This window comes from Cavia porcellus, unplaced genomic scaffold (genome assembly GCF_034190915.1).
Source record: "Cavia porcellus strain 051 isolate PalLab524CR breed Dunkin Hartley unplaced genomic scaffold, mCavPor4.1 scaffold_15, whole genome shotgun sequence".
Taxonomy (NCBI): Eukaryota; Metazoa; Chordata; class Mammalia; order Rodentia; family Caviidae; genus Cavia; species Cavia porcellus.
The window spans coordinates 48,322,167-48,348,363 of NW_026947498.1; the positions used below are offsets into that span (position 1 = coordinate 48,322,167).

The 26,197-nt window shown below is 38.8% G+C and overlaps 2 protein-coding genes across 2 annotated transcripts in view; both read right to left on the minus strand.

The window, feature by feature from the left end:
- Zbtb11 (zinc finger and BTB domain containing 11) overlaps positions 1-21,134 on the minus strand; it is a 29,428-nt gene extending 8,294 nt beyond the window's left edge. The window contains exons 1-6 of the mRNA XM_063224884.1: positions 17,971-21,134; positions 11,125-11,360; positions 9,991-10,222; positions 5,651-6,492; positions 5,216-5,392; positions 677-922 (exon numbers count right to left, since the gene is read on the minus strand). Coding sequence (XP_063080954.1) covers positions 677-922; positions 5,216-5,392; positions 5,651-6,492; positions 9,991-10,222; positions 11,125-11,360; positions 17,971-18,280 — 2,043 coding nt within the window. The 5' untranslated portion in view covers positions 18,281-21,134. The remainder of the gene's footprint in view (positions 1-676; positions 923-5,215; positions 5,393-5,650; positions 6,493-9,990; positions 10,223-11,124; positions 11,361-17,970) is intronic.
- A 195-nt stretch (positions 21,135-21,329) lies between these two features.
- Rpl24 (ribosomal protein L24) lies at positions 21,330-25,353 on the minus strand. Its single transcript, XM_003469277.5, has 6 exons — positions 25,234-25,353; positions 25,046-25,121; positions 24,498-24,608; positions 22,464-22,600; positions 22,036-22,099; positions 21,330-21,452 (listed from the first exon to the last, which is right to left on the minus strand). Exons 1-6 carry the CDS (start codon positions 25,236-25,238, stop codon positions 21,372-21,374), a joined length of 474 nt encoding a protein of 157 aa, XP_003469325.1. The 5' UTR covers positions 25,239-25,353; the 3' UTR covers positions 21,330-21,371.
- Between the last annotated feature and the right edge of the window lie 844 nt (positions 25,354-26,197).

A 26,197-nucleotide genomic window follows, 5' to 3' on the forward strand; every position in this document is an offset into this window, starting at 1 on the left:
GTAATGGTGCACACCTGTAATTCCAGCACTTGGGAGGCTGAAGCAGGAGGATCTCTATGAGTTTAAGGCTGGCCTAGGCTACAAAGTGAGTTCAAGGCTAGCCTGAAATGTAGCAAAACCCAGTCTCAAAAAGACAACAGCAAAAAAAAAAAGGAAAAGGAAAAAAGTTGAGTGGAAAGTACATGACCATTCATTCCATTCTCTCACAATACATTCCATTCTCATTGAATACAAAGAAGAGAAATATTAAAAATCTCATTGGTTACAAAATTGCTTAAGAGTAAAAAATAGGTCATGGTGTAAGGATATAGGTGCTACTACAACTTTTCAATGCTCCAAACAGCCCAAAACTGGGTAATCACATGGTTCTTTATCTAAGAATCATATTTTAGTGTTTTGTTACCCTCAAACCTCAGCAACAAAGAAAACAAAGCTTAAGCAGCACTTTTCCTGACCAACAAAATTATCTTTTAAGTAGATTCTTGTTCAATTACAACTTCAGAGAAAAAATTAAATATGATAGGGAATCATCCTTAATGTAGGCAACAAATTGAAGACAAATTTTCCTGACATTTTAGATAAGTGAGGGCGACTCCAGAATTTACTTCAACACATTTCATCACTATAGTTAGGTTACAATCTTCTTTATATAACAAAATAAATGTTACGGCTTTACCTGGCATGCATGTGGCTTTACACCTGTGTGCTTCAACATATGTATTCGGAGGGAATATAACTTAGGCAATGTCCTTCCACATATGGAACAAATAAATTCTCGTTTGGTTCTGCCCTTCTCCGATGAGGTTCCCGATGCTTCATTGGATGTGGAATTGGCCGAGGATGAAGAGGGTGCATCTTTTCTGGTATGTCGAATCAGGTGTGCCCGCAGTGAAGCACTATACTGAAACTGTTTCTTACACAACTAAAAGAACAGTAAACAAAATTCTATCTAAATATATTTGTACTATAAAATGCTAAGTGAATTGACTCATTTGAACTTTCCATTTCTATTATAACTGTAAAAAAAAATCCAATAAATATAGAATGTGCAAAAGACAGTATAGTATGCTAAAGTGCCACACTACAGAGACGAGAGGGGTAATCCTCAGAACCCTCTTTGGTTAAAATTTAACCAGAAGTTGGCTAGTGACACATGTCTATAATTCTAGCTGCTCAGGAGACTGAGGCAGGAAGACTAGCAAGTTCATGGCGAGCCGGGGCAATACAGTAAGACCCTGTCTCAAATAACACATACATAAGTGTACACATAAAAACTAAAGCACAGCTTTTATACGTAGAATTAGGTGACCTTTTTTTTTTCTTTTTTGGTTTTTGAGGCAGGGCCTCACTATGTAGTTTAGGTTGGCTTCAAACTGATGGCATTTCTCCTGCCCAAGCCTCCTGAGTCTTGGGATTACAGGCATGCACCACTATGTCTGGTGAGGAAAAGGCTAAGTTCTTAGGAGTAATCAGAGCAAGACAAAAAGACTGGTCTTGAATTGGGTTTTAAAGGGCTAGAACTGTTAAATACAGCTTATTATCACTACTAATATAGTAGTTTCATATGGAATAGATATACAGAATGGAATAAAGTAGAAAGGTTAAGACTGTGATGGCTCCTGGATTTTGTCCCATAGTCTGGAGATTCACAAAAGCTTTTCTGTAAACGTCAAAGTTATGGGGCTTGGGAATTTAGCTCAGCATAAGTTCCTACCTGGCAAGTGTGAGGTCATTAAGTTCAATCTTCAGTAAAAGTCAAAGTTACATATGCTTATCATCTACAGTACTTATTTATGTTTTCTTTTTTTTTATCGATACCAGGGATCGAACTCACAACCACGCGCTTGCAAGGCAGGCGCTTATGCCATTAAGCTAAATCCCAGCCTGTTTTTTTTTTTTTAAACAAAATAAATAAAACAGGGTTTCCTGATACACAGTCTCCACCAAATCACTTCCCAGTGAACTGGGAAGGCTTCTAAAATTAATTTTCCCTACTATTTTGTAACTCTTCTTTTACCTTTTTTTGTTTGTTTTGTTTTGTTTTTGGAGAAAGCTCTTGTTTTGTAGTTCAGAGTAGCCTTGAACTGTGTAGCCCAGGCTGGCCTTGAACTCTTGGTGATCCTTCTGCCTCGGCCACTTGAGTGCTGGGATAACGGCATGTGTAACCATGCCCAAATTATTTTTGTAATTCTTTAAATAATATTCATAATGAAAATTCTTTTCTTCATTCCTGCATTTCCCACACATAAGTAAATGATTCCCAATGGTCTACTTTAATATAGTTATATTACCTTAGAAAAACTACATCCCATCGATGTAAGACCAATTTTAGTGTTTGTATTAGGCTACAAATGTTATAAAAGCTGGGTACTACATGGTACATTATGATCCTTTTTCCTTTCTCGCTTTTACTTTACCTTATTTACCACTAATTCATTACTAAACTCCTCCTCTAATTCTGAGAGATTTAAAATACCATTAACTAGGGATAATGGCGCATACATGTAATCCCAGCATCCTGGCAGGCTGAGGTAGAAAAATCTCAAGTTTTGAGCCCAGTTTGGGCAATTTAGTGAGGCTCTATCTCAAAAAAAAAAAAAAAAAGCGTAGCTCAGGGTGAAGGCCCTGGGTTCAACTCTGAACACACATATCACAAACAACTCCATCATTGTCTTTGGAAATGTCTGCCAAGGCATGACATCCTATCGTAAGCTATTCTAACTGTTCACCATGTTTGGTACATAGTTTCATCTTGAGATTCCCCTGACTTGATGAATTCCTTAGATTCTTTGTTGAAGTAAGCCCATGTCTCCATTTTCCATGTCCTGATCATTTTAGTATCCTATCAATAGCTTCTTGAAAAAAAAAAAGTTTGGGAAGTTAAACTTTTAAGGTCTTGCATGTCTGAATATGTTCTTATTCTACTATTTCAAGTAACTGATAGAAGCAGGGCATTGTGATGCATGCCTGTAACCTGAGGCAAGACTGCTGGAGGGTCTGGGTTACATAGTAAGTTCAAGACTAGCCTAAACAAAATAGTGAGACCCTGTCTCAAAAAAACCCCACAAATAATAGTAATAATAATAGTAACTAGTAGTTCGGCTGTATTTTCAACTTAGAAATCATTTCTCTTTAGAATTTAAAAGATATTGTACCTTTGTCTTACAGATTCCATTGTTGCTGTGGAAAAGCCTGAAGCCAATCTGATCCATATCCTTTGAGTGAGACTGACCATTTTTTTCCTCTGGGAATTTGTAAGATATTCTTCTTCCCCTGATTCTCAAATTTCATAATGTAGTTTGACATAGGTTTATTTTCATCCACTTTTCTGAGCAATGTACCCTTTTAACATGAAAATACCTCTCCTTAGGTTCTGATGTTTCTGATTATCATATCAATGATTTTCTTCCCTCTATGTTCTGTGTTCGGAAATACTACTTTGTTATAGTCTAATGTTCCAGATTTTTGCACTCTCATATTTTATCCTATTATGATTACTACAGACTGTCTTCAATTTATGATGGGATTACATCATAGCAAACCCACCATAAATGAAAAATATCTGTATTTTTTTACTAAAAAGCTCTTCTGAACCAGACATGGTGGTGCACATCTGTTAACTCCAGCATTCAGGAGGCAGAGGAAGAATTCTGAGTTTGAGATCATCTTGAGCTACTCAGGGACACCCTGTCTCAAAAGACCAAAACCAAATCAGAAGACCCTTTTGCTCTCTGACTGTGTCCTTCTTAAAAATATAGGATCTTGTCCCTAATCAGTGCAAGTCTGGTTTCAGGACTGTCTGAAGAAATCAGAATTTTATAAAGTCTTATATTAAAATGGCACTGTATTTGCATATAGCCTGTCCCCATTCTCCCATATACCAGCTCTAGATTATTTGTAATACTTAAAAGTTAAATGCTGGGTAAACTATCATGCTATACTGGTTAGAGAATCATGACCAAAAAAATCCCTGTACATATTTAACAAATTTTTGCAAATAATTTCAATATGCAACTGGCTAACCTATGAATATGAAGTCTGCAGACTGAGGTGCAACTGTATCTGCTTACTGTATTCATGAGTTTTTTCCATTTATCTTTTATATAAATCATACTTCATGAGTATTTTTCTTACAGTCTTAGATTCCTGAAGCTGCTTTTCTCTTGAAATCACATGTCTGGTGATCCCTGATATGTAAGAATCTGAATTCAACCTCAGTACCAAACAACAAAAAACTAAGTGAAAATCGGGAACTACACAAGACACCTGTAGTACCAGCTCCCTGAGAGGTTGAGGGAACTGCTCAAGCCCAGGCAGTTTGGGCCAGACTGGATTACATAAAGGCCTACCATCTCTTAAAACAAAAAAGTATCCATATTTCTTAATTGAAAGTAGGGGTGGAGATTCTCATCCATAGCCTTTAATAAGCAGTATCTGTAATTCTGTCAGGATTAAGATGCTTGTATCTGTTGTCTGAGAAATCTTTTTGTCTTAGGGTTAAAAGTCTGGGTGCTAACATCCAGGGACTTGACTAAGGAAAGAGAAGTTGAAAGATTTCAATATTCAGTATGGACACTTTCACTTTTCCTGTTTCGGATTTATTACACCTACCTTCACTATACATGGTGCTCCCCAGAAAAAGTGTGGTTTTATCTTTTCTTCAGAAAACAAGGATGTTAGGCCAAGAAATGGTGATTCAATTGCTTTTACTTCCAAAATAGCTAGTACCACCAATTCCAAAGCCTATTGGTGGTTCTGCAGTACAACTAGAATTGATTCTTTACCTTGGAAATGAGCCATTTCAAATTTGCTGAATCACTTCCTCCACTTACTTATTAGCGTTCAGAATCTAGTTGTCAAGGTTTCTTTATCTGCACTCTCTGCCCTTTTATGCCTTTTTTTTTTTTTTTTTCTTTTTCCTTTTTATCGGTACCAGGAATCGAACTCACAACTGCCTGCTTGCAAGGCAGGCGCTTATGCCGCTGAGCTAAATCCCCAGCCCCTTGCATTTATATTTTTAAAACAATCTTTTCACTATTCTCTCACTAGGATAATCAAGAGAAAATAAGCATAAAACACTATTGGGGGTAGGAGCAAGTATGACATGTACAAATCAGATAACAATTCTTTATAAGGGAGACAGACAGAGAATACCAGTAGTAAACTGAATAGATTTACTTCATGAATTTAGGTACTAAATACTTTAGGTACTTACTGGACATTTGTAATCTCTAGCTCGCTCATGTTTCAGTGTGTGCATTATAAAGGCGTATCGTCTCTGAAAGACCATTCCACATTCCCCACATTTATGGGATGCTTCTTCAGTGTTCTCCTTTGCATCCCTTTTTGGCTGTTTCAACTTTTTCCCTCTTTGAACTAATTTCTGGGCCACCTAGTCAAGAAATAAAAAACAAACAAAAAGAAACAAAACAAAAGAAAAAACAACTAAAGCATTCATTTTGGTTTTTAAAGTCGTAAGTCATTTTATAAATTTCTAATATAGGTATTTCAAATTTGCACTATTAATTTTGATATTTAAAACACTGTTACTTCCTGTACCCACTTTCCTTCCCAATTAATTTTTATCACAGACATTGAACTCATTCCTAGAATGCTCCCAAAACTACAAGACAGTTTTTTTACATCATACCTGTTGAACTGCTGACTTGGGAATGGTTTTCCGTTTCTGTAGCTTTTTCTCCATCCCCTTGTGTAGTCGGATATATCCCCCTTCATTGACAGACCGCTGACGAAGCCTACTTCTGTAAGTATCATCAAGGTTTGAGTCTGTCTTTGCTATTGGTGCAACTAGATTTTCCTGATCTTTTAAAGGTTCGCTAAGGTTCTCCCTATGTTCTGAGGTATCTTCAATACATACATCTTCAGTTGATGCATCATTTTCCATGTCACTATTCTCTTGAGAGCTAATGATTATAGTATCTTTTGAAAGTTTAGGATTACTATTAGAACCTGTGGCATCTTCTTCAACATTTGAAGTTTCCGGCTCTGGCTGGTTGTTTTTTGTTATTAAATCAACAGACTCTATTTCTGGATGAGAATTATTTATACATTCTACAGATGACAGAGGAGCTTCTGGCTCTGAAGAGACCTGGGGCTCAGGCTGTTGTCCTAACTCTTCATTCTGTTCGGTTTCTGGCAAGTCTCCATTTACCAGGAGCACAATTTCACAGTCTCCAAGTTCATTAGACAAAGTTGTTGTGGTTCCCTCACTACTGGCTGCAGGAGGGGCTGTACCTCCAGGATGTTCTGGTAAGTCTTGGGTAGATGCAACTGTTTGTACCTCACCCTTCTTATACACTGTAAGCTGTTTCTCTTCCATTAGTTTATGTACACTTTCACAAATTTCTAAAACTTCTGACATAAAAAGATGACGAGCTAAGATGGCTACGTCAGCCATGCTACAGAAGTCAAAACTCAGTACAGAAGTATAGGCAAATTCCAGCAAAGGAAGAAAACTTGCTTTACAAAAACCTGTACAGAACAAGAAAAGTAGGAGACAAAAAAGTCAATCATCACTAAATCATCCTACAACAACTAACACACAATTAGAACAATATTAAACAACCATGACCATTTATTTTGCAATCAATTACCCCTGGATTTGCTTTCTGTTCTGGCTGCTTATTAAACCTTGAGTAACTACTAAGTCACTTCTATGAGCTGAGTCTCTCAATACCTAATGTAGAAAATAATATCAGACTTACTACCTCAAAGAGTTGCTGTAAGGCAGTCATTGTCAAATTGTATTCCTTAAAACCCCGGGTTCCTCAAATGCCCCTCAAGAAACAGCTGCTAGAGAATGGAGGGTGGGAAACAAAAGGGAGGCAGGTAAGCAGACAGGGTTCATTCAACCAACCTATTCCCTAACCTCACATCATTAAGTATTCTGCATTTTTAAAATAGTAGTCCATATAAAATTTTGAACAAAGTATTCCACAATTGAAAATTAAAAGCCAAGATCTAAGGCCAGCATAAGCAAAAATTTTCTGAAAAGAATGAAATGATAAATACTCCAAGTCATAAAGTGTCTCACAACTACTCAGCTCCAACATTGTCGCTAGAAGGCAGATGCACACAACAAGCATGGCTGCAATGAATACAACTTTTTTTTTTTTTAAAAAAAGTGAGGTCTGACATTTACTGAAGGTAGAAAAAGAAACACTTCTGCAGAGTGAGTTCAGGCTAATTAAAAGTAGGAAAAGAGATACATTCTTTTTTTTTTTGGCTTTTTCATTTTTATTGGTACCAGGGATCGAACTCACGACTGCCTGCTTTCAAGGTAGGCGCTTATGCCGGTGAGCTAAATCCTCAGCCCGAAGAGGTACATTCTTCAGGGTGAGAGCAGACCACCGTGAAATGCCACAATGGAAAACACAACTTGCTTTACAAAAAGGAAAGAAGACTGACCCTTGGGCTGTAGTTTGTTTATCCTGGATCCAAGGAATGAAATAATTACTGTATGAGATATTACATTTTTTTTCTTATAAATGGGAGAATAAAGGCAGTTTAGTTCTTCCGTAGGTTCTTAATGCTTCACTTTCAAAGGTGACTTCTTAAAAGTATCAAAATTTATAAAACCAGGAAAAAAAAAACCCTCCACTATATAGTGATAACTGTCCTTATGAAAAGATGATTAAAAATTTCTACTGGGCCCTGAGGGTTTAGCGCAACAGTAGAAACATCTGCCTGGCAAGCGCAAAGTCATGAGTTCAATCCCCAGTACCCCCCCACCCAAAATTTCTACTGGGCTGGAGATGTAACTCAGTGATGAAGCATTTGAACTAGGCCTTAGGTTCAAGTCCTAATTACTTGTTTTCTCTCATCCCTCAAAAAAGGAATTCTTAAAATACACCAGTCCAGATAATACGAATACACAAGTCTGATTTGGTTGGTGGTATCTTGGTATGACAAGGGATAGAGGTCTCATGTTCCTGTTTTACAGCCAGCACAGCAGCTTCCATCACCACTGACACCATGATGACCCTCTAACCTCACAGGTTCACAAACCCGTGCACAGAGTATGGTAACTGTTCCACCCAAAAACAAACTGAAAATATGTGAAGAGGCGTGATGACTTCCATACCTGTGCAAAAGAATCTTAAAAACCTCCCCTTCTCACCATTCAATCAGCAAATGGCTTCTGCTACTACCTTTCTCCATCAACAGGAAAAAATACATTTGAATTTTATTCCTTGATCTTCAGCCTTCTATTAAGAAAAGATGTTTTTTGTAGTCAAGGTGATGCAGGCTTATAATCCCAGCGATTCAGAAGGCTGAGGTAGAAGTTTCATAGCTTAGGCACAATATGCAGCGTAGTAACATCCTGTCTAAAACTTTCAAAAGGGCTAGGGTATAGGAAAGTGGGACAGTGTTTGCCTAGGAAGTACTGTAGACCCTCAAGTTATAGCATGGCATATGAACTTGGATTATGACCAGGATTTTAGTTTTAACTTACAACCAAAGTCTTGAGTTACAACCCAAACACAGGTTGCCTGTGCTTCCACCAGATGGTCTCAGATACAGGTTTAACCCTTAAGGAGTTCTAGAAGGAACATTAAGACATCTTTTCCTGTATAGGATTAATTGAGAAATCCTGGAGAGAGACTTTGAAGGCTGTGGAAGAGCCTGAGCCTCCAACTGACAACTCAAGAACGAATTCAGTTCCTAAGTCAAGGGTCTGCTATTTAAGGACAGGCTTTGATCTCCATGTGAGGGGAGTTGCCTATGGCGATTAGGACTGCTGGCTCAATGTCAATCTCTGGGTAAGTAAAAATTAGAGGAAACATATCTTTTAGAAGGCTACAACTCTAAGTCAACCCACTACACCACCTGGGGTTCACTAGCATCCATCACAATATCCTTTATAAGAAACTAGTAGGCATAGTATTTCCTTAAACTCTGTTAGCTGCTCTGCAAATTAAGTGAAGCCATCGAGGGAGTTGTGAGAGCCTCAATTTATAGCTGGTCCATTAGGAGCACAAGTAAAATGACTGGGGCACATGACTGGCACCACAAAGGTATATGGAGGGCAGTCTGGAGGACTGAGTCCTCAACCTGTGGAATCTGATAGTATCTCCAGGTTGACAATATCAGAATTAAATTTTTATTTGTTGATTCACACCTTGCCATATATAAATTTTAGTAAAGCCCAAACAAAACCAAACTATTTATTTATAATATAAATGGAAAACAAAAACTCACTTAGGATTTTTAGTTTTCTCTAGTGTTTGGTCTGACTTTAATGCTTTTTTTTTTTTTTTTTGGTCTGAGACAGGGTTTCGCTATGCAGTTCAGGTTGTCATTGAACTCACCTTTTAGCATGGGCTGGCCTTGAACTCAGAGTGATTCTCTTACCTCAGCCTCTTGAGTGCTCAGATTAAAGGCATGCACCACCATGACGGGCTTTGATTTAATGAATTCTAACTGATCTTTTTTTCTCCTGACAAAGATTCACTATGCAGTTAAGGCTGGTGTCAAACTCACAATGAACCCAGGCTGACCTCAAATTTGTGATCTTCTTTTGAAAGTCTCCCAAGTTCCCACATGTTGGGATTATAGGCATGCACCAATACACCTGGCTATGATTAATTTTACAAATCAAAGAACAAATTTACAAAAGCACTCTGTGTACAATCAGACATACACAAAAGATAAGCAGACAATTTTAAGTAGCATATTGATTTAGTATAATAATACAACGGTAACTGTGTTTTTCTCTCAAACTATTTTTAACAGCTTCAATTCCAGAAACAGTAATTCTGCTACAAGTGTCTGGAAGACAGTAGTAGAAAAGGATTGCTTTTTCCATAATTCTATCTTAGGAATTTTGCTAAAAAGAAATCTTTCAGTTGAGCTGGTCTGCTGCTATGAGCTCCTATGTTATCATATATTTGGGTTTTGGAAGACAGACAGATTCTTCTTCTAGGATGTATACATTAACACAAAATAAGGATATTAAAAAATTCTTACCTGAAAGATCTACCACAGCCTCATGACTGGAAATAGCTCCTTTCTCAATAAAAAGGTCTCGAAAATACTCGCTATTAGCTGACAAAACAGATTTATGAGCTTTGTACTCTTCTCCTTCAATCAACAAAGTAACATCACAGAACTGGTTGGAAAGTCTTTGTTCGTTCAGCTGTTTCAAAACAGCCTGACAATGTTTTGGAGAAGAACGTTTTACCACTCCTTTGGTGTCAACCTGCCAAAAAAAGGAAAAAGACAAAAAAAAAAAAAAAAAAGAAGTTTGAGATCAAGAGACGTATTATGTATTAACTGCATATTTCACCCTGGAAACTATTTCACTTCAACAGGTAAGAAGAAACAATCTGCCTTTTTTTTTTTTACCCCTAGTAATAGGGATTAAACTCAGGGCCTTGTGCATGGTAGGTTATTGTTTTTCTACTATTTATGTATTTAAACTCTTGTGTCTAATTTCTTGTTATCTTTTCTTAGTGGTCAAAACTTTGATGATGTACAAAATGGATGTATGCAAACAAACAAACAGCCGGGTGTGGTGGCACATGCCTATAATCTTGACACTGGAAGCTGAGGCAGGAAGATTATGCTGAGTTTAAGGAAAGCCTTGGCTACAAAGTGAGTTGAAGGCCAGCTGAACTATACAGTGAAACTCTATCTCAAAACAAAAGTAAAAACAAAAACAAACTAACAAAAACTGAAAGAAACTAACCAGAAAGCAACCACCAAAAACCTAGCCAAATTAATTTTATCTGGCTGTGTAATCTATATAGGCCACTGAAGAAGAGCAGTTTACCTTCACCAATATGTTATTACAGAAAAAGGAAAGAGGGCTAATTAGTAACAAACCAATAAGATACTAAATTCATTCTGGACAATAAGTGAATTTGTAATCATTGAAGAGGCAATGCTAACATACTTTTGGCTACAGCATGTAACTAAAGTAACATAGTGTATGATCCATTTTGTCTTATTTAGTAAGCCCTACTTTAGACATGAAGACTTTCAATGTCAGTGCTAACAGTCAAGCAGGGTTAGTGTTCTGAAACAAATAAAATTCACCAAGACTGAAGAAGTCAGTATAGCAATTAAGAATGTTAATACTAAGTGGAAAATACCACTTACAAATACAAGTTCATGTTTGGACACTGGCTTCTTTTTCGAAGACTTGGAGGCTGTGGCTGGAGGTGAAGTAAAGTTGCTCAGATCGTCCTCTGATTCATTACTTTCTTCTCCAGATTCGAGGTCTAGGCCCAATTCTTCCAACATTTCTGAAGTATCTGATATTGGACGGGAGCGATCTAATTTTTCCTGGCATTTGCTGCACTGTTTAATATAATCTTTGACTTGCTTTAATATACCTACGGTACAAATAGAAATTAAATCAAACTAACTTTATCATTTTTAATCTATGGACTTTAATGTAACTGTGCAAATACATACATGACTATAAAGTAGAATGAGTTATTTAAAATGTAAGATACATAGGGGCTCGGGATTTAGCTCAGCGGAATAAGCACCTGCCTTGCAAGTAGGCAGTTGTGAGTTTGATCCCTGGTACTGATAAAAACGAAAAAGACAAAAAAAAAAAAGTAAGATACATTTTTTCCCCTAAAGATACAAGAATATAGTTTGTTTCTATGCTAGGTAAATTGGTTTGTTCTTTACTCCTTTATTCACTTCTCTCATCATAAAATCATTACATATATACGAACAGACATATATATACATTTTTTTCCACTATTCACCAAAAATAATGCCTTAAAAGCTGACAGCATATTTTATGAAGACAGAATATAACTCACTGTTGGGTACATGTCTCTTACAAAAGCAGTTTATCTGTCTGGTGTTCTGATGTGTCTTTTAAATAACTTCATTATTCAGTGAGAAATATTTTAATCATTTAAGTAATATAAAAGATGAAATTGTAGTATTTACATTTTGGTAGTGTTTACTGATTCAAAGTCTTTTTGCCTATTTATGTTGGGTACTTACCAAATTCCATCTGCCAGGGAATTAATTTCTACATTGAGAAAAATAAAACATTAAGTTCTTTTTTTTCAAGGTCTTGGGATATATTTAAATTCCTTTTTAGAAACTTTTTTCTCTTTCTTTTTTTAATGATAGAAGTTATTAATTTACTTTCACATCCAAAGGTTTATCTACTTAACAAAAAAAGCGATTATTATCACGTACTGAGAGAATCTGGTTAGGAAGTCTAAAGCCATGCATGATGGCACACACCTAAACTCTTACCATATAGGAGGATGAGGCAGGAGGATCTCCAAGAACCTCCAGACTACCCTGGGCTATATAGTAAGTACATCACTAGCCTGAACTACATAGCAATACACTGACTCCAAACTCTTTTAAAAGCTGTTGAGCCCAAGCATGGTAGTGCATGCCTATAATCTCAGCATTCAGGAAGGTAAAACAGGAGGATCACTGTGAGTTCGAGGCCAGCTTGGGCTACAAAGTGAGTTCAGGGCCAGCCTGAACTGCATAGTGAAACCCTGTCTCAATAACACCAAAAGAAAGAAAGAAAGTAAACAAGCAAGCAAGCTGTCAAATACTATGAACATCAAAAAAAATGCAGAAAAATCACAATGGTTTCATTAACGGTAACTTCTCTTGAAAACTTTTTTCCTCTATTATCTATTATTTTGATTTTGATTTACATTTGAGTTTCTCATTTACAACAGTGTATCTCCAAAGTCTACACTCTGAACCATTATATTATCCTGCCGCCCTGATGAATTCATCATATAAGAGAAACCATCCAATATTTAAGCTTGTGTGTCTGGTTCATTTCACTCAACGTTATAGTCTCAAATGCGTAATTTTCCTACAAATGACTCAAGTTTATCCTTTATGGCTGCATAATACTTCACCATGTATAAATGCCACATTTTCTTTATCCATCTGTTGTTGATGGGCACACAAGGTGCTTCAAAGATTTAGTTACAGTGAACTGTGCTGCTATCAAAATGGGTATATACAAGTATCTCTGAAATATGTTGTCTTTAACACTTTTGGTTAGGAAGATACCTAGAAGGAAACTAGCTGGGTTAATGGAATTTCTAGTTTTAGTTTTCTGAAGAATCTCTGTACTGATTTCCATACTGGTTATACTAGTTTACATTCCTATTATCAGTGTAAGGGTTATTTTTTCCCCCACAGCCTTACCAGCATTTGTTATCACAGTAAGTCCCGGACTTACATTTCAATTGTAAACTTTCACAGATACAGATGGACCTTGTATTATGAACATTTGTAGACACAAACAAATTGTGGAAATAACTGATGATCCATAAGCTCCAACATCAGGTATGGGCCAAAGTCTGTCTTACCCTCCATCTCCTATTGCCGATGAACCCTCATCTCCTACCTGCTCCTCCTTCCTGTTAGTAACTATCTTATTGTTAGTTCCCTCCATGCAATCCTCTATATGCCAGTTGTTGCACTGTATTATACCAATTTAAGCTAACTGTAAAGTAAAAAGTTTACAGTATTTTTGTATGTGTTTTCATGCCTTTTTTTTTGTCTTTTTCCTTTGTATCGGTACCGGGGATCGAACTCGCGACTACCTGCTTGCAAGGCAGGTGCTTATGCGGCTGAGCTAAATCTCCAGCCCCTGTGTTTTCATGCTTTACATTGTGTATTTATGTCAAAGATGTGTGAATATGACTCATTTTGTTGGACTTGTAAACAAAGCTGACTTAAGAATATTCTCCCAAAATAGAACTTGTTTGTAAGTCAGGGGCTTGTAATCTTATTTCTTGATAGCAGCCATTCTTTCTTGAATAAGGTGGAATCTCAATGTTATTTTAATTCATCTTTCTCTAATGGGCATCAGTGTTGAGTATTTTTTCATGTATTTATTGGCGACTTGTTATTTATTCTTCTGAAAAGAACTATAGCTACCCATTTTTTTAATGGATTTTTTTTTTTTTTTAGTTCTTTATGATGTCTAGATAATAGTCTCTGTCCAATGAATCCCTGGCCAAAAAAAAAAAACCCTTTACATTGTGTAGTCGTCTTTTTTCTGTTGTTTCCTTTGCTGTGCGTGAAACTTTTAATTTATCTGAACCCATTTGTTAATTCTTGATATTATTTCTTGTGCAATTCGTGGTATTATTTCTATTCAGAAAGTCCTTGCCTACACCTATATCTTCAAGAGCTTTACCTTCTAGCAAGTTAAATAGAGAACATTATAGTCTGCAAAGGAAGGTTCCACATTTTTCCAACTGGGTCTCTGTGATAACTAATCTTTAGATGTAGAGGTACTAATAAAACGTTATTTACTGAAGCTAGACTCAGAGATATGAATTACAGTTTGACTATATATAACCTCAAAATCTAAAATTTAAAAAGGAGGCAAATCAATAGCTCTTTCCTTGGTGTCTACTTTCACCAAATCTTAGCAGTTCACACATAACAATCTATACTGGCTTCATTCTGAATGCCCTCTAATACTTTCATTCTCTTTAATGGTTTTAAACTATTTTGTTATGTTTGATTCTATTATGTATGAAGGTATGCTCAACTATTTCAAGGAAAGAGACATTATGGTAGCTACTGTTATATCGGGTTGTCTTGTGGTGAAATACTGTGTTGCTTAAATTGTTCTGTTCTGATCTGCTTTGTAATGTCCTCTTTTATCTTAATCTCTTTAAGATAAAAAAAATAGGGGCTGGGGATTTAGCTTAGCGGCATAAGCCCCTGCCTTGCAAGCAGGCAGTCGCGAGTTCGATCCCCGGTACCGATAAAAAGGAAAAAGACAAAAAAAATAAAAAAATAAAATAAAATAGAACAAATTTATACTGGCTTCAGACAATGCATCTCTAAAGCCCTTTTTTGTACTGTATGGACATTAAGAAATGGTGATTTAAAATGCTTATTTTATCACTATTAATTCTAGATCATTAACAATATCTGCTACAAATATATCTGGAACACAATCAATTAGCATAAGATTTTTTTTATTAGTCAGAAATATACTATGTAAGTTGCTTAGGAGTATAAAATTTTTTGAAACAAATTGCTTACGAAGAAATTGATTAGTGAAACTCTTCTCCTTCCATTAATATATTAAAAATGTATTTCTCAAGTTTTATAATGTAATAATAAGCCTATTATAAAGAAATATCTAAGCAGTGCTAAACATCAAAATAAACAGCTAATAACCAAAGACAAATTGCTGATCTTGACTAGATATTGATTTAAAATGAAAAAAAAAAAAAATTTTTTTTTTTTTTGGTACTGGGGATTGAACTCACAATTGCACAATTGCAAGGCAGACACTTATGCCGCTGAGCTCCGGCCCAAAAATGACAAAATATTAAAATAATTAAAAAATGTGATCAAACAATGCAATAAATCCATCATATCTTTACATAAGCAGCATAAAAGAGTGGCACTCCTAAATTCTTGCAAATCTTTTAAATCTGTGGCTGAACAGATTAGAAATTTCTTGTGCATTCAATCTGTTGTCACATACCATTTGTCATACAGCCCCTGGAAAACTATATATACATAAAAGAATAAGGGTTAAAAAGCCAAATAATGCTTTAAATGCTATTATGAAAGTAATTTTCACTTTGTGGATACTCTAAAAGGATCTCAGGGCCTGTCTCCTGCTCAGAATTTGTAAGGTTTTTGAAATTCCACAACTATGAACATATGATTTCATTTTTACTTATTTTTTTATTTTTATTTTTTGGTCTTTCTGAGATAGAGTCTCGCTATGCAGTTCAGGCTGGCCTTGTGCTCACTTTGTAGCCCAGGCTGGTCTTGAACTTGCAATGATCTGCCTGCCTCAGCTTCTCAAGTGTTGCCATTACAGGAGTGCACCAGCACACCTAGCTCAGAGATTTCATTTTTAAATTGAGCTAACATAGTCTTAGGTGTTTTACTTTTCTGTTTTTTTGAAACAATACATACTAAAAACAAAAATAAGGATTGGACAACACCCAAGAAAATCCATTTAATAAAGAAAAATTCTCAATAGTAAACACCATAGGGCACCACAAAACAATGGTTAGGAAATACATAAAGCCTACTGGGCATAGTGGCACACATCTGTTATCCCAGCACTGGAAAGGCTGAGGCAGGAGGATTCCCACAGCTTCAAGGGCATCCTGTGCTAGTGAGTTTAAGACTAGCCTAAACCACACAGACCCTGTCTCATACAAAAAAACAAAACAAAACAGAAAAGGAATACATGAAGCCTCCTTAGGGCACCTGCCTAATACTCTGGGCTAGTGCTGAGACTGAGGGTTAAGGATCCAAAGTCTGAGGGCAGCCTTGGGTGGTTGCTTTAGTGAGATCGTCTCTCAAAATATTAAAGATATAATATATAGGTCAGAGGTGAAATGCTTACCTGCAGTAGCAGAAACCAGGTTCTGGGTTCAATTCCCAATACCACAAGAAAAAACAAAACCATAAAACCCAACTGTGTGCTTTTAGTTTTCCCATCTGTAAAACAGTTCATTATGTCCACCTCACAAATTTTTAGATTTTAAGATTTAGGAAAAAAAAACAAAAAATTGAAGCCCTTAAAACTATATCTGGATGTAAAAGCTTGGTCAGTGTTACCTTTAGCTGTAATTGTCAACTTTACCAAAAGTTATTAAACTCGCGCCTTTTGTTCAAGTGTCTGCCCAAACTGACCAGTTATCTCAAGATTAAATTAACACAAATGCTGGGTGTGATGGTGCACACACGCCTGTCATCTCAGCACTTGGGAGGCTGAGGTAGGAAGACCTCCAGGATTAAGAGGCTAGGCTGGGTTACATAGCGCGAATTCAAGGCTGTACCAGACAGTAATACGTAAGATCCTGTCTCAAAAACTCAAAATAAACAAAATAATTAATAGAGCATACGTTAGGGGAAAGCATGTGAGAATACAGATCTAGATTTTTATTTTATCTTTTTCACACACAGCGTTTCGATATACAGCTCAGGCCGACCTTGAGCGCACTTTGTAGCCCAGGCTGGTCTCAAATTTGCAATAATTTTTCTGCCTCAGCCTCCAAGCGCTGGGATTATAAGTGTGCCCCACCACACCCGGCCCAGACTATTTTTTTTTTTTTAAAGTACAAAAAGATCTTGCCAATAGATTTTGGGTCAACGTTCATAAGCTGACAGCACTGTGGTCTCACTTCTTTATTCACAGATGAAGTCACCAAAACCGATGACTTAATTTCTCCATGGCCACACAGAATGGCAAAAACCTTTCCTAATAAAATGTGGTTTGATGTGAGACTGTAAAGATATACAATACACTAATTTTGCAGGGCATCACCATGAGGTTACAGGGCACATGCCTGTAACCTCAACACTGGGGAGGCTGAGGCAGGAGGATGGCCGTGAGTACGTAAGTGAATACTAGGCCAGCCTGAACTACACGGCGAGACTCTGCCTCAACAAAAAAATTGTGATGTTCATTATATTTAACTCTCGTCTAAAAAACGAGGTTTAAGAGAACTGTCACACTGCGACACCTTATCACCTTGACCGCTAACCGCTTAACCTCATACATACTTCAAAGAGACAGAATTTAAGAACTACGGGCCAGTGGATCGAGAGAATCTCAAACTCACTCGCCAAAACCTGAGCAGAACATACAGGAAACAGCAGCTCAGGTGCGGGGAGCTCCGAACCGCCGAGACCCCGCAGTGAGCGCAGGCGACTCAGACACGCAGCCGCCGCCGCCTCCCAACGCGGGACAGCGCCGCCGCCGGGCGCCCGGGGACAGGCAGGAGGCGGAGGCGGAGGCGGCCCCGCCCCGGCCCGGGAAGCCCCCAGGCCCCACCCCGGCGAGGGCCCGCCCCCAGCCCGCGGCTCCTTCCTGCGGGAAGTGCGGCTCCTTTCGCGTCCCCCGCCCGCGGCTCCCTGGCAGCGGCTCGGACTTGCCCCCGCCCGCAGGCGCCGCAGAAGCCCGCAGGCGCCGCGCCGCGCCGCGCTCACCTCTCCACCAGTACGTCTTGGAAAGGTCGTGCCAGGTCTGGTGCCGCGTGTGGTGGGTGCCGCCGGGGCCCAAGTGCGCCGCCTCGATCAGGCCCCGGCGCCGCTCCGGCTGCAGCACCACCTCCAGCTCCGCAAAGGTCTTGCGGTGCCGCTGCCGCCGTTGGTAGTACAGAGTCCCGCCGCGCACCACGTAGCAGGCGGCGGCCTTGCGGATTTTTCGCTTGACATTGCCTTCGGTGCCGGGCGCGTACGGCTCGCGCTCGTTCGTCAGGTAACGCAGAATGGCCCGGTAGCTCTCCTCACTTGACATCGCGGACAGCGGCTCCCCGAGGGCGCCTGTCAGAGGTGGAGGAGGAAGACAGCGCTGTAGCTCCTGGCAGATGTAAGGCTAGCGGAGGCACTGTGAGGCGGTACTGCTTCCCCTCTGGAGAGAGCTCTTCAAGGGTCCCCCGCGCCGCGGAGGGAGAACGGACAGATTGGTAACCAGGGGGAACTGCACTTCTCCAGCGCGCGGGATCCGCTGGCGACTGACAAAATGGCTGCTGCACCACCGGAAGTGACGCAAGCCAAGGGTGGAGGCTGAGCCTTGATTGGAGCGCTCTCGCTTTCGGCCTGCAGTGAGCCCATAGAGTGACGTCAGTACTGCGGACGGACATTTTGGAAACGGGTAGTCCTGTCCCTGGAGATGGAAGGGTCGTTGAGTAGACATCTTAAGTCCTGGCAGTTTCCTTTTTATTTTTCCCTTTTCCCACGCTCTCTAGAGAGCCACGTGTGAGAGGTGGTGGGCAGTTGTTAGCCCATCCGAGACACCTCGAGAGGAAATAAATTCGTAAGCGTCAGATTTTCAGGCATTAGCGAATTGGACCCTGAACCAAAGCCCCATTTGCAGAGCAGAGATAGATGATTCAGTTAACAAACGTTATAAAATTTCACCCCTCAAAAAAAAAAAAAAAACTTAAACCCCTCAATGTTGGTTATTTCTGAATATAAACCAATTGCTCCAAATTACCCAAGGAATAATCAGGTAGTTCCCGTAATGATCGGCATAGATTATCTTCTACAAAAAAGGCAATCGCGTTGGAAAGGTTGGAAGCAGTACCTAGCTCTCTTTGGCTTCGTTTATTTTTATGTGCTCAACGTAAGCTTGCGTATCTTTTACATAAATTTAGAAAAAAACATCTCCACTTTACACTCAATATATTTAGGAGCACCAGAGACCGACCCGACTTGAACTTGCATTTTTTGAATGCGCACTGAGGGTCCTAACCGATTTTTAGGGGGCGGGAGCGGCGGCCCTCCCCGCGCTTTGCATTGGCTGTGATCATGGCGAGGGGGAGGGGGCTTTGCTCCTGGCGCTTCCGACAGTGGCGTTGCTTGGTTGAAGCTGGAAAATTCTGGGCTTCCTCGTCCAAGGGCTGCCTACCTTCACTTTAGACACCCTAGTTTACATTGTTCATGAGGCCCTTTGACCCTTGTAATCAAGGGTGAGGATAGCAGGTGTACGAGAGGCTGAAAAAACCACCTGGCTTGGGCTGTGTTGGGGATTGTTCAGGCAGACTTCTAAAGAAGAAATTAGAAGATGGAGCTGCACCTCTCCCCCCCCCCCCAAAGGAACAGGCAGTGAGTAGATAACACGCAAACCTCCCAGAAGCTGGTGGGTCAGTGACGGTGAACTTGTCAAAGGCCCTAAAAGGTTTGACATCGCTGATGTAAGTGGCAAGCCAGCCTTATCAACGGTTGAGATTAAAACCGTACAGGTACGATTTTATGGCAAGTAACTACTAAAGAAAACCTTAGTCGTGGAAATACCTCTCCACTCAAGTTTGTACAACACACTGAAGTGTGAAAGCTTCAGAAAACAGTAGAGTACTTTGAATTGTTTTGCTCTCTTGGTGGGCACTGTTGTCTTCCTGGCCAAAGCTAAATTTTTTACCAGGAAACTTATTTTTTTTAAAACTAGGAGAGACATTGTTTTTTTCTTTCTGGGCCAAGGACTTCTGGGTAGCCAGAACTCAAAAGTTCCAATTTAGACCAGAAAACAAATACTTTTAAAGGGACACTTTAAAGATAGGAATTATAAAACGGGTAACTTTGGCAAAAGGGCAACCAAAAGGTCAAGGGCAGTGAGATAATCTGGATGTGTTATGGCCGCATACTAACTTCCCACCATGAATGTAACCATTATTTACTGCAAACGTGTACTACTAAGTGGAAAAACAGTAAAGGGACACTTTTTTCCCAAGCAGGGGGAAAAAAAGGCTTTTTCCAATAGGATTTTTCTTTTTCAAGCCTAGTATTTTCAGTTTTGCCTTTATCATCAAAGGCCTATTAGCATCTTGCACTTCATTGTTGGTTGAAATGAGTTCTCCCAAAATTGCAGAATAGCCTAAAAAGTCCTCCAGGGTCAGCCTCCTATAGCAAAGATTATTGGTAACACCTTGCCTGACCTGTATTACATACTTCTTACTGATTTTACATTGTTTCATCAGACTTGAAGCTCCCCCAAAACCATTTTATTTCAACATTTAGATCAATGCCTGAATTTAACATGTACCAGAAAGTAAAAATTAGTTCCTAGATAGGTACAATGTGAATGAGGGAAAAATACAAACTTTACCTAGTATTCCTTTCCACATGGTAAAACTGTTTCTCAAGGGGCTCAGGCTTGCTACATTGTTGTATCTTTGTGACTTTGTAGATTGACAGGTTACCAAAAAAAAGCTACTTTGTTTATAAAAGTGTTAGTATGTTGTTTTCTTTAGATCATTTACACTATTCCTTATCAAATACACACCTCTCTTGAATTATCAGCATGCTGTTTAAATCTGGCATACTTAGCTCAACAAACTACTCTGGGAATAAGTACAATATACTCAAGAAACGAGGTGACTGAGACAGTTCATAGTACTTTCAATTTAGTTAACAGTTAAAAAAGATTGGTGACAATCCAATACAAGGCAAACCCAATATAAACAAGTCTATCATAGACAGAAATGACAGAACATACTTTAATAATCAACTTAAACTAAATCTGTTTAACATATTCTACAGCCATGTAACCAGGTCAGGAGTACACTGTACACTTCAGCAGTAAAACCACTAGGTCTGTTACATCATTTAACATCTTGCCAACCAAAAGATGTTTCATCTTAGGACACATTAAGCCTAAGAATGGAATTTTTATTTCTGGCCCTGAGGATAGCACCCAGGGCCTCATGCATACTAAGCATGCACTCTAATGAGCCACACCACCATTCCTAGAAAATCAAGTTGTCTGTCTTAAATGCTCAACTTTGTATTTATTTCACCTATTATTACCACATAGACCCAACATTTCCATTGTAAAAACTGACCACAAATTAGAGTTACAGATCTTTTATTTAAAAATCTGATCTGCCAACTTAGCGTTTCCCACCAACTCGAGGAGCAGAAACTTTCACAGGCTTCACAATCTTCTGCTTAGGTGCTGCCTTTGTGGGAGCCTGTAAAAAGTAACAGAATATTATACTGTAGTACTCCATGAAACTTTTTAACACTCATTTTATGTCCTGATTCTGTTTATATCCTACATTGCCTCAACTGCATTCCTAGTATCAATCCTTTTGTGAATGTGTTAAGGGCAAATTATACCCTAACAAGAAAAAAATAGCTATTTTTTTTTTCATGGGATGAAGGCTGGAAGCTTCAAATTTTTTACTATGTTAACACTGAGAAAGCCAAGGGCGCTGATACTTATAGGTCATTTTAATACTTCAGAAGGCTGAGGTGGAAAGACTACAAGTTTGAGGCCAGCCTGGGCTGTACAGTGAGTTCAAGGATGCCTGAAATACATAGTGAGACACTGTTTCAAAGCACAAACTGAGAAAAGGTGGGCCAACAGAACTAGTCTGCCACCAAAACTTTTCTGATTCCAAATTAATTTCTAAAGCTAAGTGTGATGGCACACGCCTGTGATCCCAGCATATGGGAGGCTGAGGCAGGAGGAATGGGAGTTCAAAGCAAGCCTGGATTGATTACATAGGCTTTAATTGTATTAAGAAATCAAACCAAAAAATCTCCAATTACCTTAGCAGCAGCCATTGCAGTCTTTTTAGATGCTTGCTTAGCCTTTTTTGCTTCCTTGGCAGCCCTGGAATTAAAAATAACTTTAGGGAGAGCTTTTTTACTCCTTATAGGTACAATTTATTAACAAGGAGACAGTTCTAGACAAACACAACCATCACATTTCTTTTTCATCTGTGTTATTTGCACAGTAAATCCAAAATCCAAAGGATTTGTTAATTTCATCATTCAGGTTGGCTTAACATGTTATACAGTAATTTTAACTGCATACAGAATTTTAACAATATAATTTGTGAACTTCTGTATTACAAAACCTGATGACCGAATACTCCATAACATCAGATTATATTCCTGTACCTATAAAGCTAAACAACCTAAAAATAAAATTCACCCCAGTAGCTGAAATGTTTACATGGTGAAGCATTCTTTACCTGATAGCTTGCTCTCTTTGGGCCTTTCTAACTTCTGGTTTCTGATTTCTCTTAGCCATTATATCAGCAAGAGATGCACCAGTGATGGCCCTCTGGAATTTGACTGCTCGTCTTGTTCTTTTCTTTTGAATTTCTTCCTAAAGAAAAAATATGGGAAACACTTATTACCCTTGTTTCTTGAATTGGGAAGAAAGTTTTCATGGTTCACTCAACAAACCACAATCCATAGCAATTATTTGAAATAAAACACGTTAAAGTTTTCCACTTTATAAACCACCTGTTAACCCTGACCTTCCCACTACTTATAAGGACTAAAAATTAATCTGTGAGAAACAATGCTTTATTTCATAAAAATAGCTGTTGTAATCCTAGCACTCTAGGCAAATCCTAGGCAGAGGGATCCCAATTTTGAACGCATCCAAGGCACCTTCACAAAACCCTGTCTCCAAGAGTGGATGGGAACATAGCTCAATGTGATGGTCTTAGGGTCAATCTCCAGTACAACAACCAAAAGAAGTAGCTTTAGGGCAAGGGATGTATGTGCCTCAGTAGTACAGAGCTTGCCTAGCAAGCACAGGGCCCTAGATTCAATCACTAGCATCACACAAGAAAGTGATTTTAGTAACTACGTATTTAAGAATCTTATCAACTTACCTAATTTAACTCGAGTCTAACACAGAAGAAAATCATTGAAGACACTACTCAGTTCCCATTAAATAGGAACTCTCCATTTTTCCTTTCCTCTTTTCAGTCTTCATTAACACGAAAATTTTAGTACCTAATAAAATGGGATCATCATGCTTTTACCTGGTTTATTTCCATTTATCTTCAAGCTTCTGGCTGCATGCCAACTTTTAATGGATACTGAATTATGAATCCATCTATGTATACACAAAGACGGAATACCCTAGAGTTCCAAGAAGCTCAAATTCCAGAACTATTCTGCAACTGATGGGAAACTCCACACCACATTTCCCGTTAAGAGCTGCTGTCAAAATACAGGCATTTTATGCAAACTATTACATAAAACTACCTTCAGAGGCTAGTCCGATGGCAGTGGATTATCTGCCATCAGTGAACTTATTAACATTAGTGTCACTAAAGTTGGTATACCACCCCCCCCACTGCTAAATTTGACTGGCTTAAAAAAAAAAAAACCTACCTTCAGAGTATGTGCATAGTACACTGCATTTGTACCCTCACTAAAACCTCATGTATACATAACTGTTCAAAACGAAAACAAACTCCAAAACCAATCTCTGCGTCCAAGCATTTGAGACACATTCATCCTACACATTTTGTCCATTCATTAACTCACAGACATTTAAGTTTTCTCCTTTTGGCTGTGAACAATTTATCAGTATTTTGCGTTAAATCATTTTATTTTCCATGACAGCTGCACCACTTTGCATCCAGCCATGTACAGGGGTTTCCATTTCTCCATCAAAAGCTGTAATATCCTACTTTTCTTCAACAAAAGGCACCCAAAAGAGCCTCTTTCACTGACATTCAAGTCAAAGTAGGGATATTTACTAAACAAGTGAAAATATCCATGTCTCCTGAATACTGGTTCTAGTCTTACTACCACACTCTAATACATTTCCTCACAATCTTCAGGCAGCCAAAAAAAGGAAAAAGGTACCACTGAGAATGAACTAGTGCAGGTCGGAGTCAGAAGACTCCAGTGATGTCTGTTTGGGCTAATCCTATTAAGGACTATAATGAAAACCAAATGGCCACAATAAAGATTCGATTTCCACTCACCAGAACGCTAAACTCCCCAACAGTGTTAATACAAATTAGCTTAATATGATCCATGTGACTTCCAAAAAACGCTACTTTCAAATTTCAACTATTACTTCGAGCCCAAGGTGTTCAGCAAAACCTATTTTCACTTCATTGTTTTATTTTACAGTTTTTAGGAGAACAATTCACAAACCGTCTCAATTACAATTCTACCTAACAGAAACCAGTGCTCGAAAAGCTTACAATTTCTTGACCCTGGCTCACAACACCAAAGAGCACCACACTTACCGACTGTCCCTTTTTATGCTTTCTTCTGTAGAGGACAGTCCAATTTATCTGCCGAGGATTTCGTTTGGACAGGAACGCAGATTCGCATTTTGCATTAAGAAACTGGAAAACCTGAAGTGAAAAATTCAAAGACTTATAAAAGTAGCTGACTTTAAAATCGTTACAAAAATCACCATTTTAGTTACATCAGCTTCTTTTAAGAAATCACAGCCGAGACCAAAGCTTGTGTTATAGAAACAGGAAGTAAACGAATGGCAGGATGGTGTCAAATTCTGGGAGGAACACTGCTCTTAAGGCTTCCGAAATCGAAAAGAACCGAGTCCCCATAAAGAACTAGACACCTCGGCCTCCAGTTACTCCTCCTCCATCAGGATACTAAACTACATACATCACTCCCTGGCCGAGTACTAGATCAGCGCCCAACACCCGTTCCTGTAAAGGTTTCTGTCCGACAGTAATCACAATTCCTGACTCGCCGACACCGAGTTAGATCGGCCTTTCCTTTTCAAAGCCCACGAAGCTAAGCTGTACCAGAAGCGGCCCTTTACCTTCCCGTCAGTCCGGGCGTAGCGCCTCCCGTGTCCTGGGTAGATCTTGTACCCACTAAAGCTGCACAGCTCGACCCTATAATGAGAAGTAAAAACCCATAAGGCAAGCAAACAGAAAACATGTCCAGGACACCGTAGAGGCGCTGTGCGCAAGGATGGAAACAGATTGAGATTCAAAGGGCCCTTACTTCATGGTGACAGCCGGCAGTCCAGAGGGAAGATGGCGAAGAGAAGGAGAGGATCATGGGAATAGACTATAAGGTCTTGGGAGAAACTCCGCCCCAAATTCCCTTTGACCCCGGCGATCGGTGATGATGTCACCCAAACAGCGGCGGATGCGTGTTTCGCAGGCAACTTCAAGCTTCCGAGAAATTTGGCCAGAAGATACCTGAAGTTCTAGGGGCAGAAAGGAACTGACCTCTCGGCAAGTGGATCTGGCGTTTCTCGGCTCTGGGTCGTTTAGGTTCCGGTAGTCTTGTGTTTCGGAGTCAACATCTTGACGCAGGCAACGTGAATTAAAGAGAAAGGTGTCCTTTGTTATCGCTTTTGTTCTTCCCAGTTTCACCTCATACCCCGCAGGTGAAACATAAGGAAGTCAGGTATTATCTCCACATTTCCCCATTTTTTAAACAACAAAATTAAATTTAAATTAATTAAATTTTGGAATCCAGCGTTATAACTCAGTGGTAGAATGCATGCTGCGTTTGGCCCTGAGTTAAATCCTCAGCATCAGAAGAAAAAAAATGTTTAACAATTTGTTTTTAAAAGATCTGAAATTCATGCTGGCCCTTTGAATTAATTAAAACGAACATGCATCGAGCACTTCCTTAGTGATAGGAATTATAGTAACCGGTTTTGCATACATTAGCTCATCTGTTTACAAAATTCTTACCGAGTGCCTGTGGAAGACCCGTAAATTACAATCGTGAGTCGGAGAGGAGCTCATTTTTCGGGTAGACTTAATGCCGAGTGACGTCAAGGGATAAATAGAGACTTTTTAAAAAATTTTACAATTTTTTGAATGTAAGGCTATTTATTAAAATACACAAGCTACAAGATGAAAATGAAGGCAACAGAAAAATTCAGGTTTGCACAATCAAAGTTTAAAAATGGCACTACCTGAAAAATAATTTAGAAAAATGTTGTAAAAGA

Bases quoted from the DNA above. Each gene is read 5' to 3' on its own strand.
- Rpl24 (XM_003469277.5), bottom strand. The intron at 22,601-24,497 runs GTAAGTGTGGTG...TTTTTTCTTTAG, and splicing joins AGCATAAAAAGGGACAGTCG to GAAGAAATTCAAAAGAAAAG. The intron at 22,100-22,463 runs GTAAAGAATGCT...TTTTAATTCCAG, and splicing joins CAAAGAGAGCAAGCTATCAG to GGCTGCCAAGGAAGCAAAAA.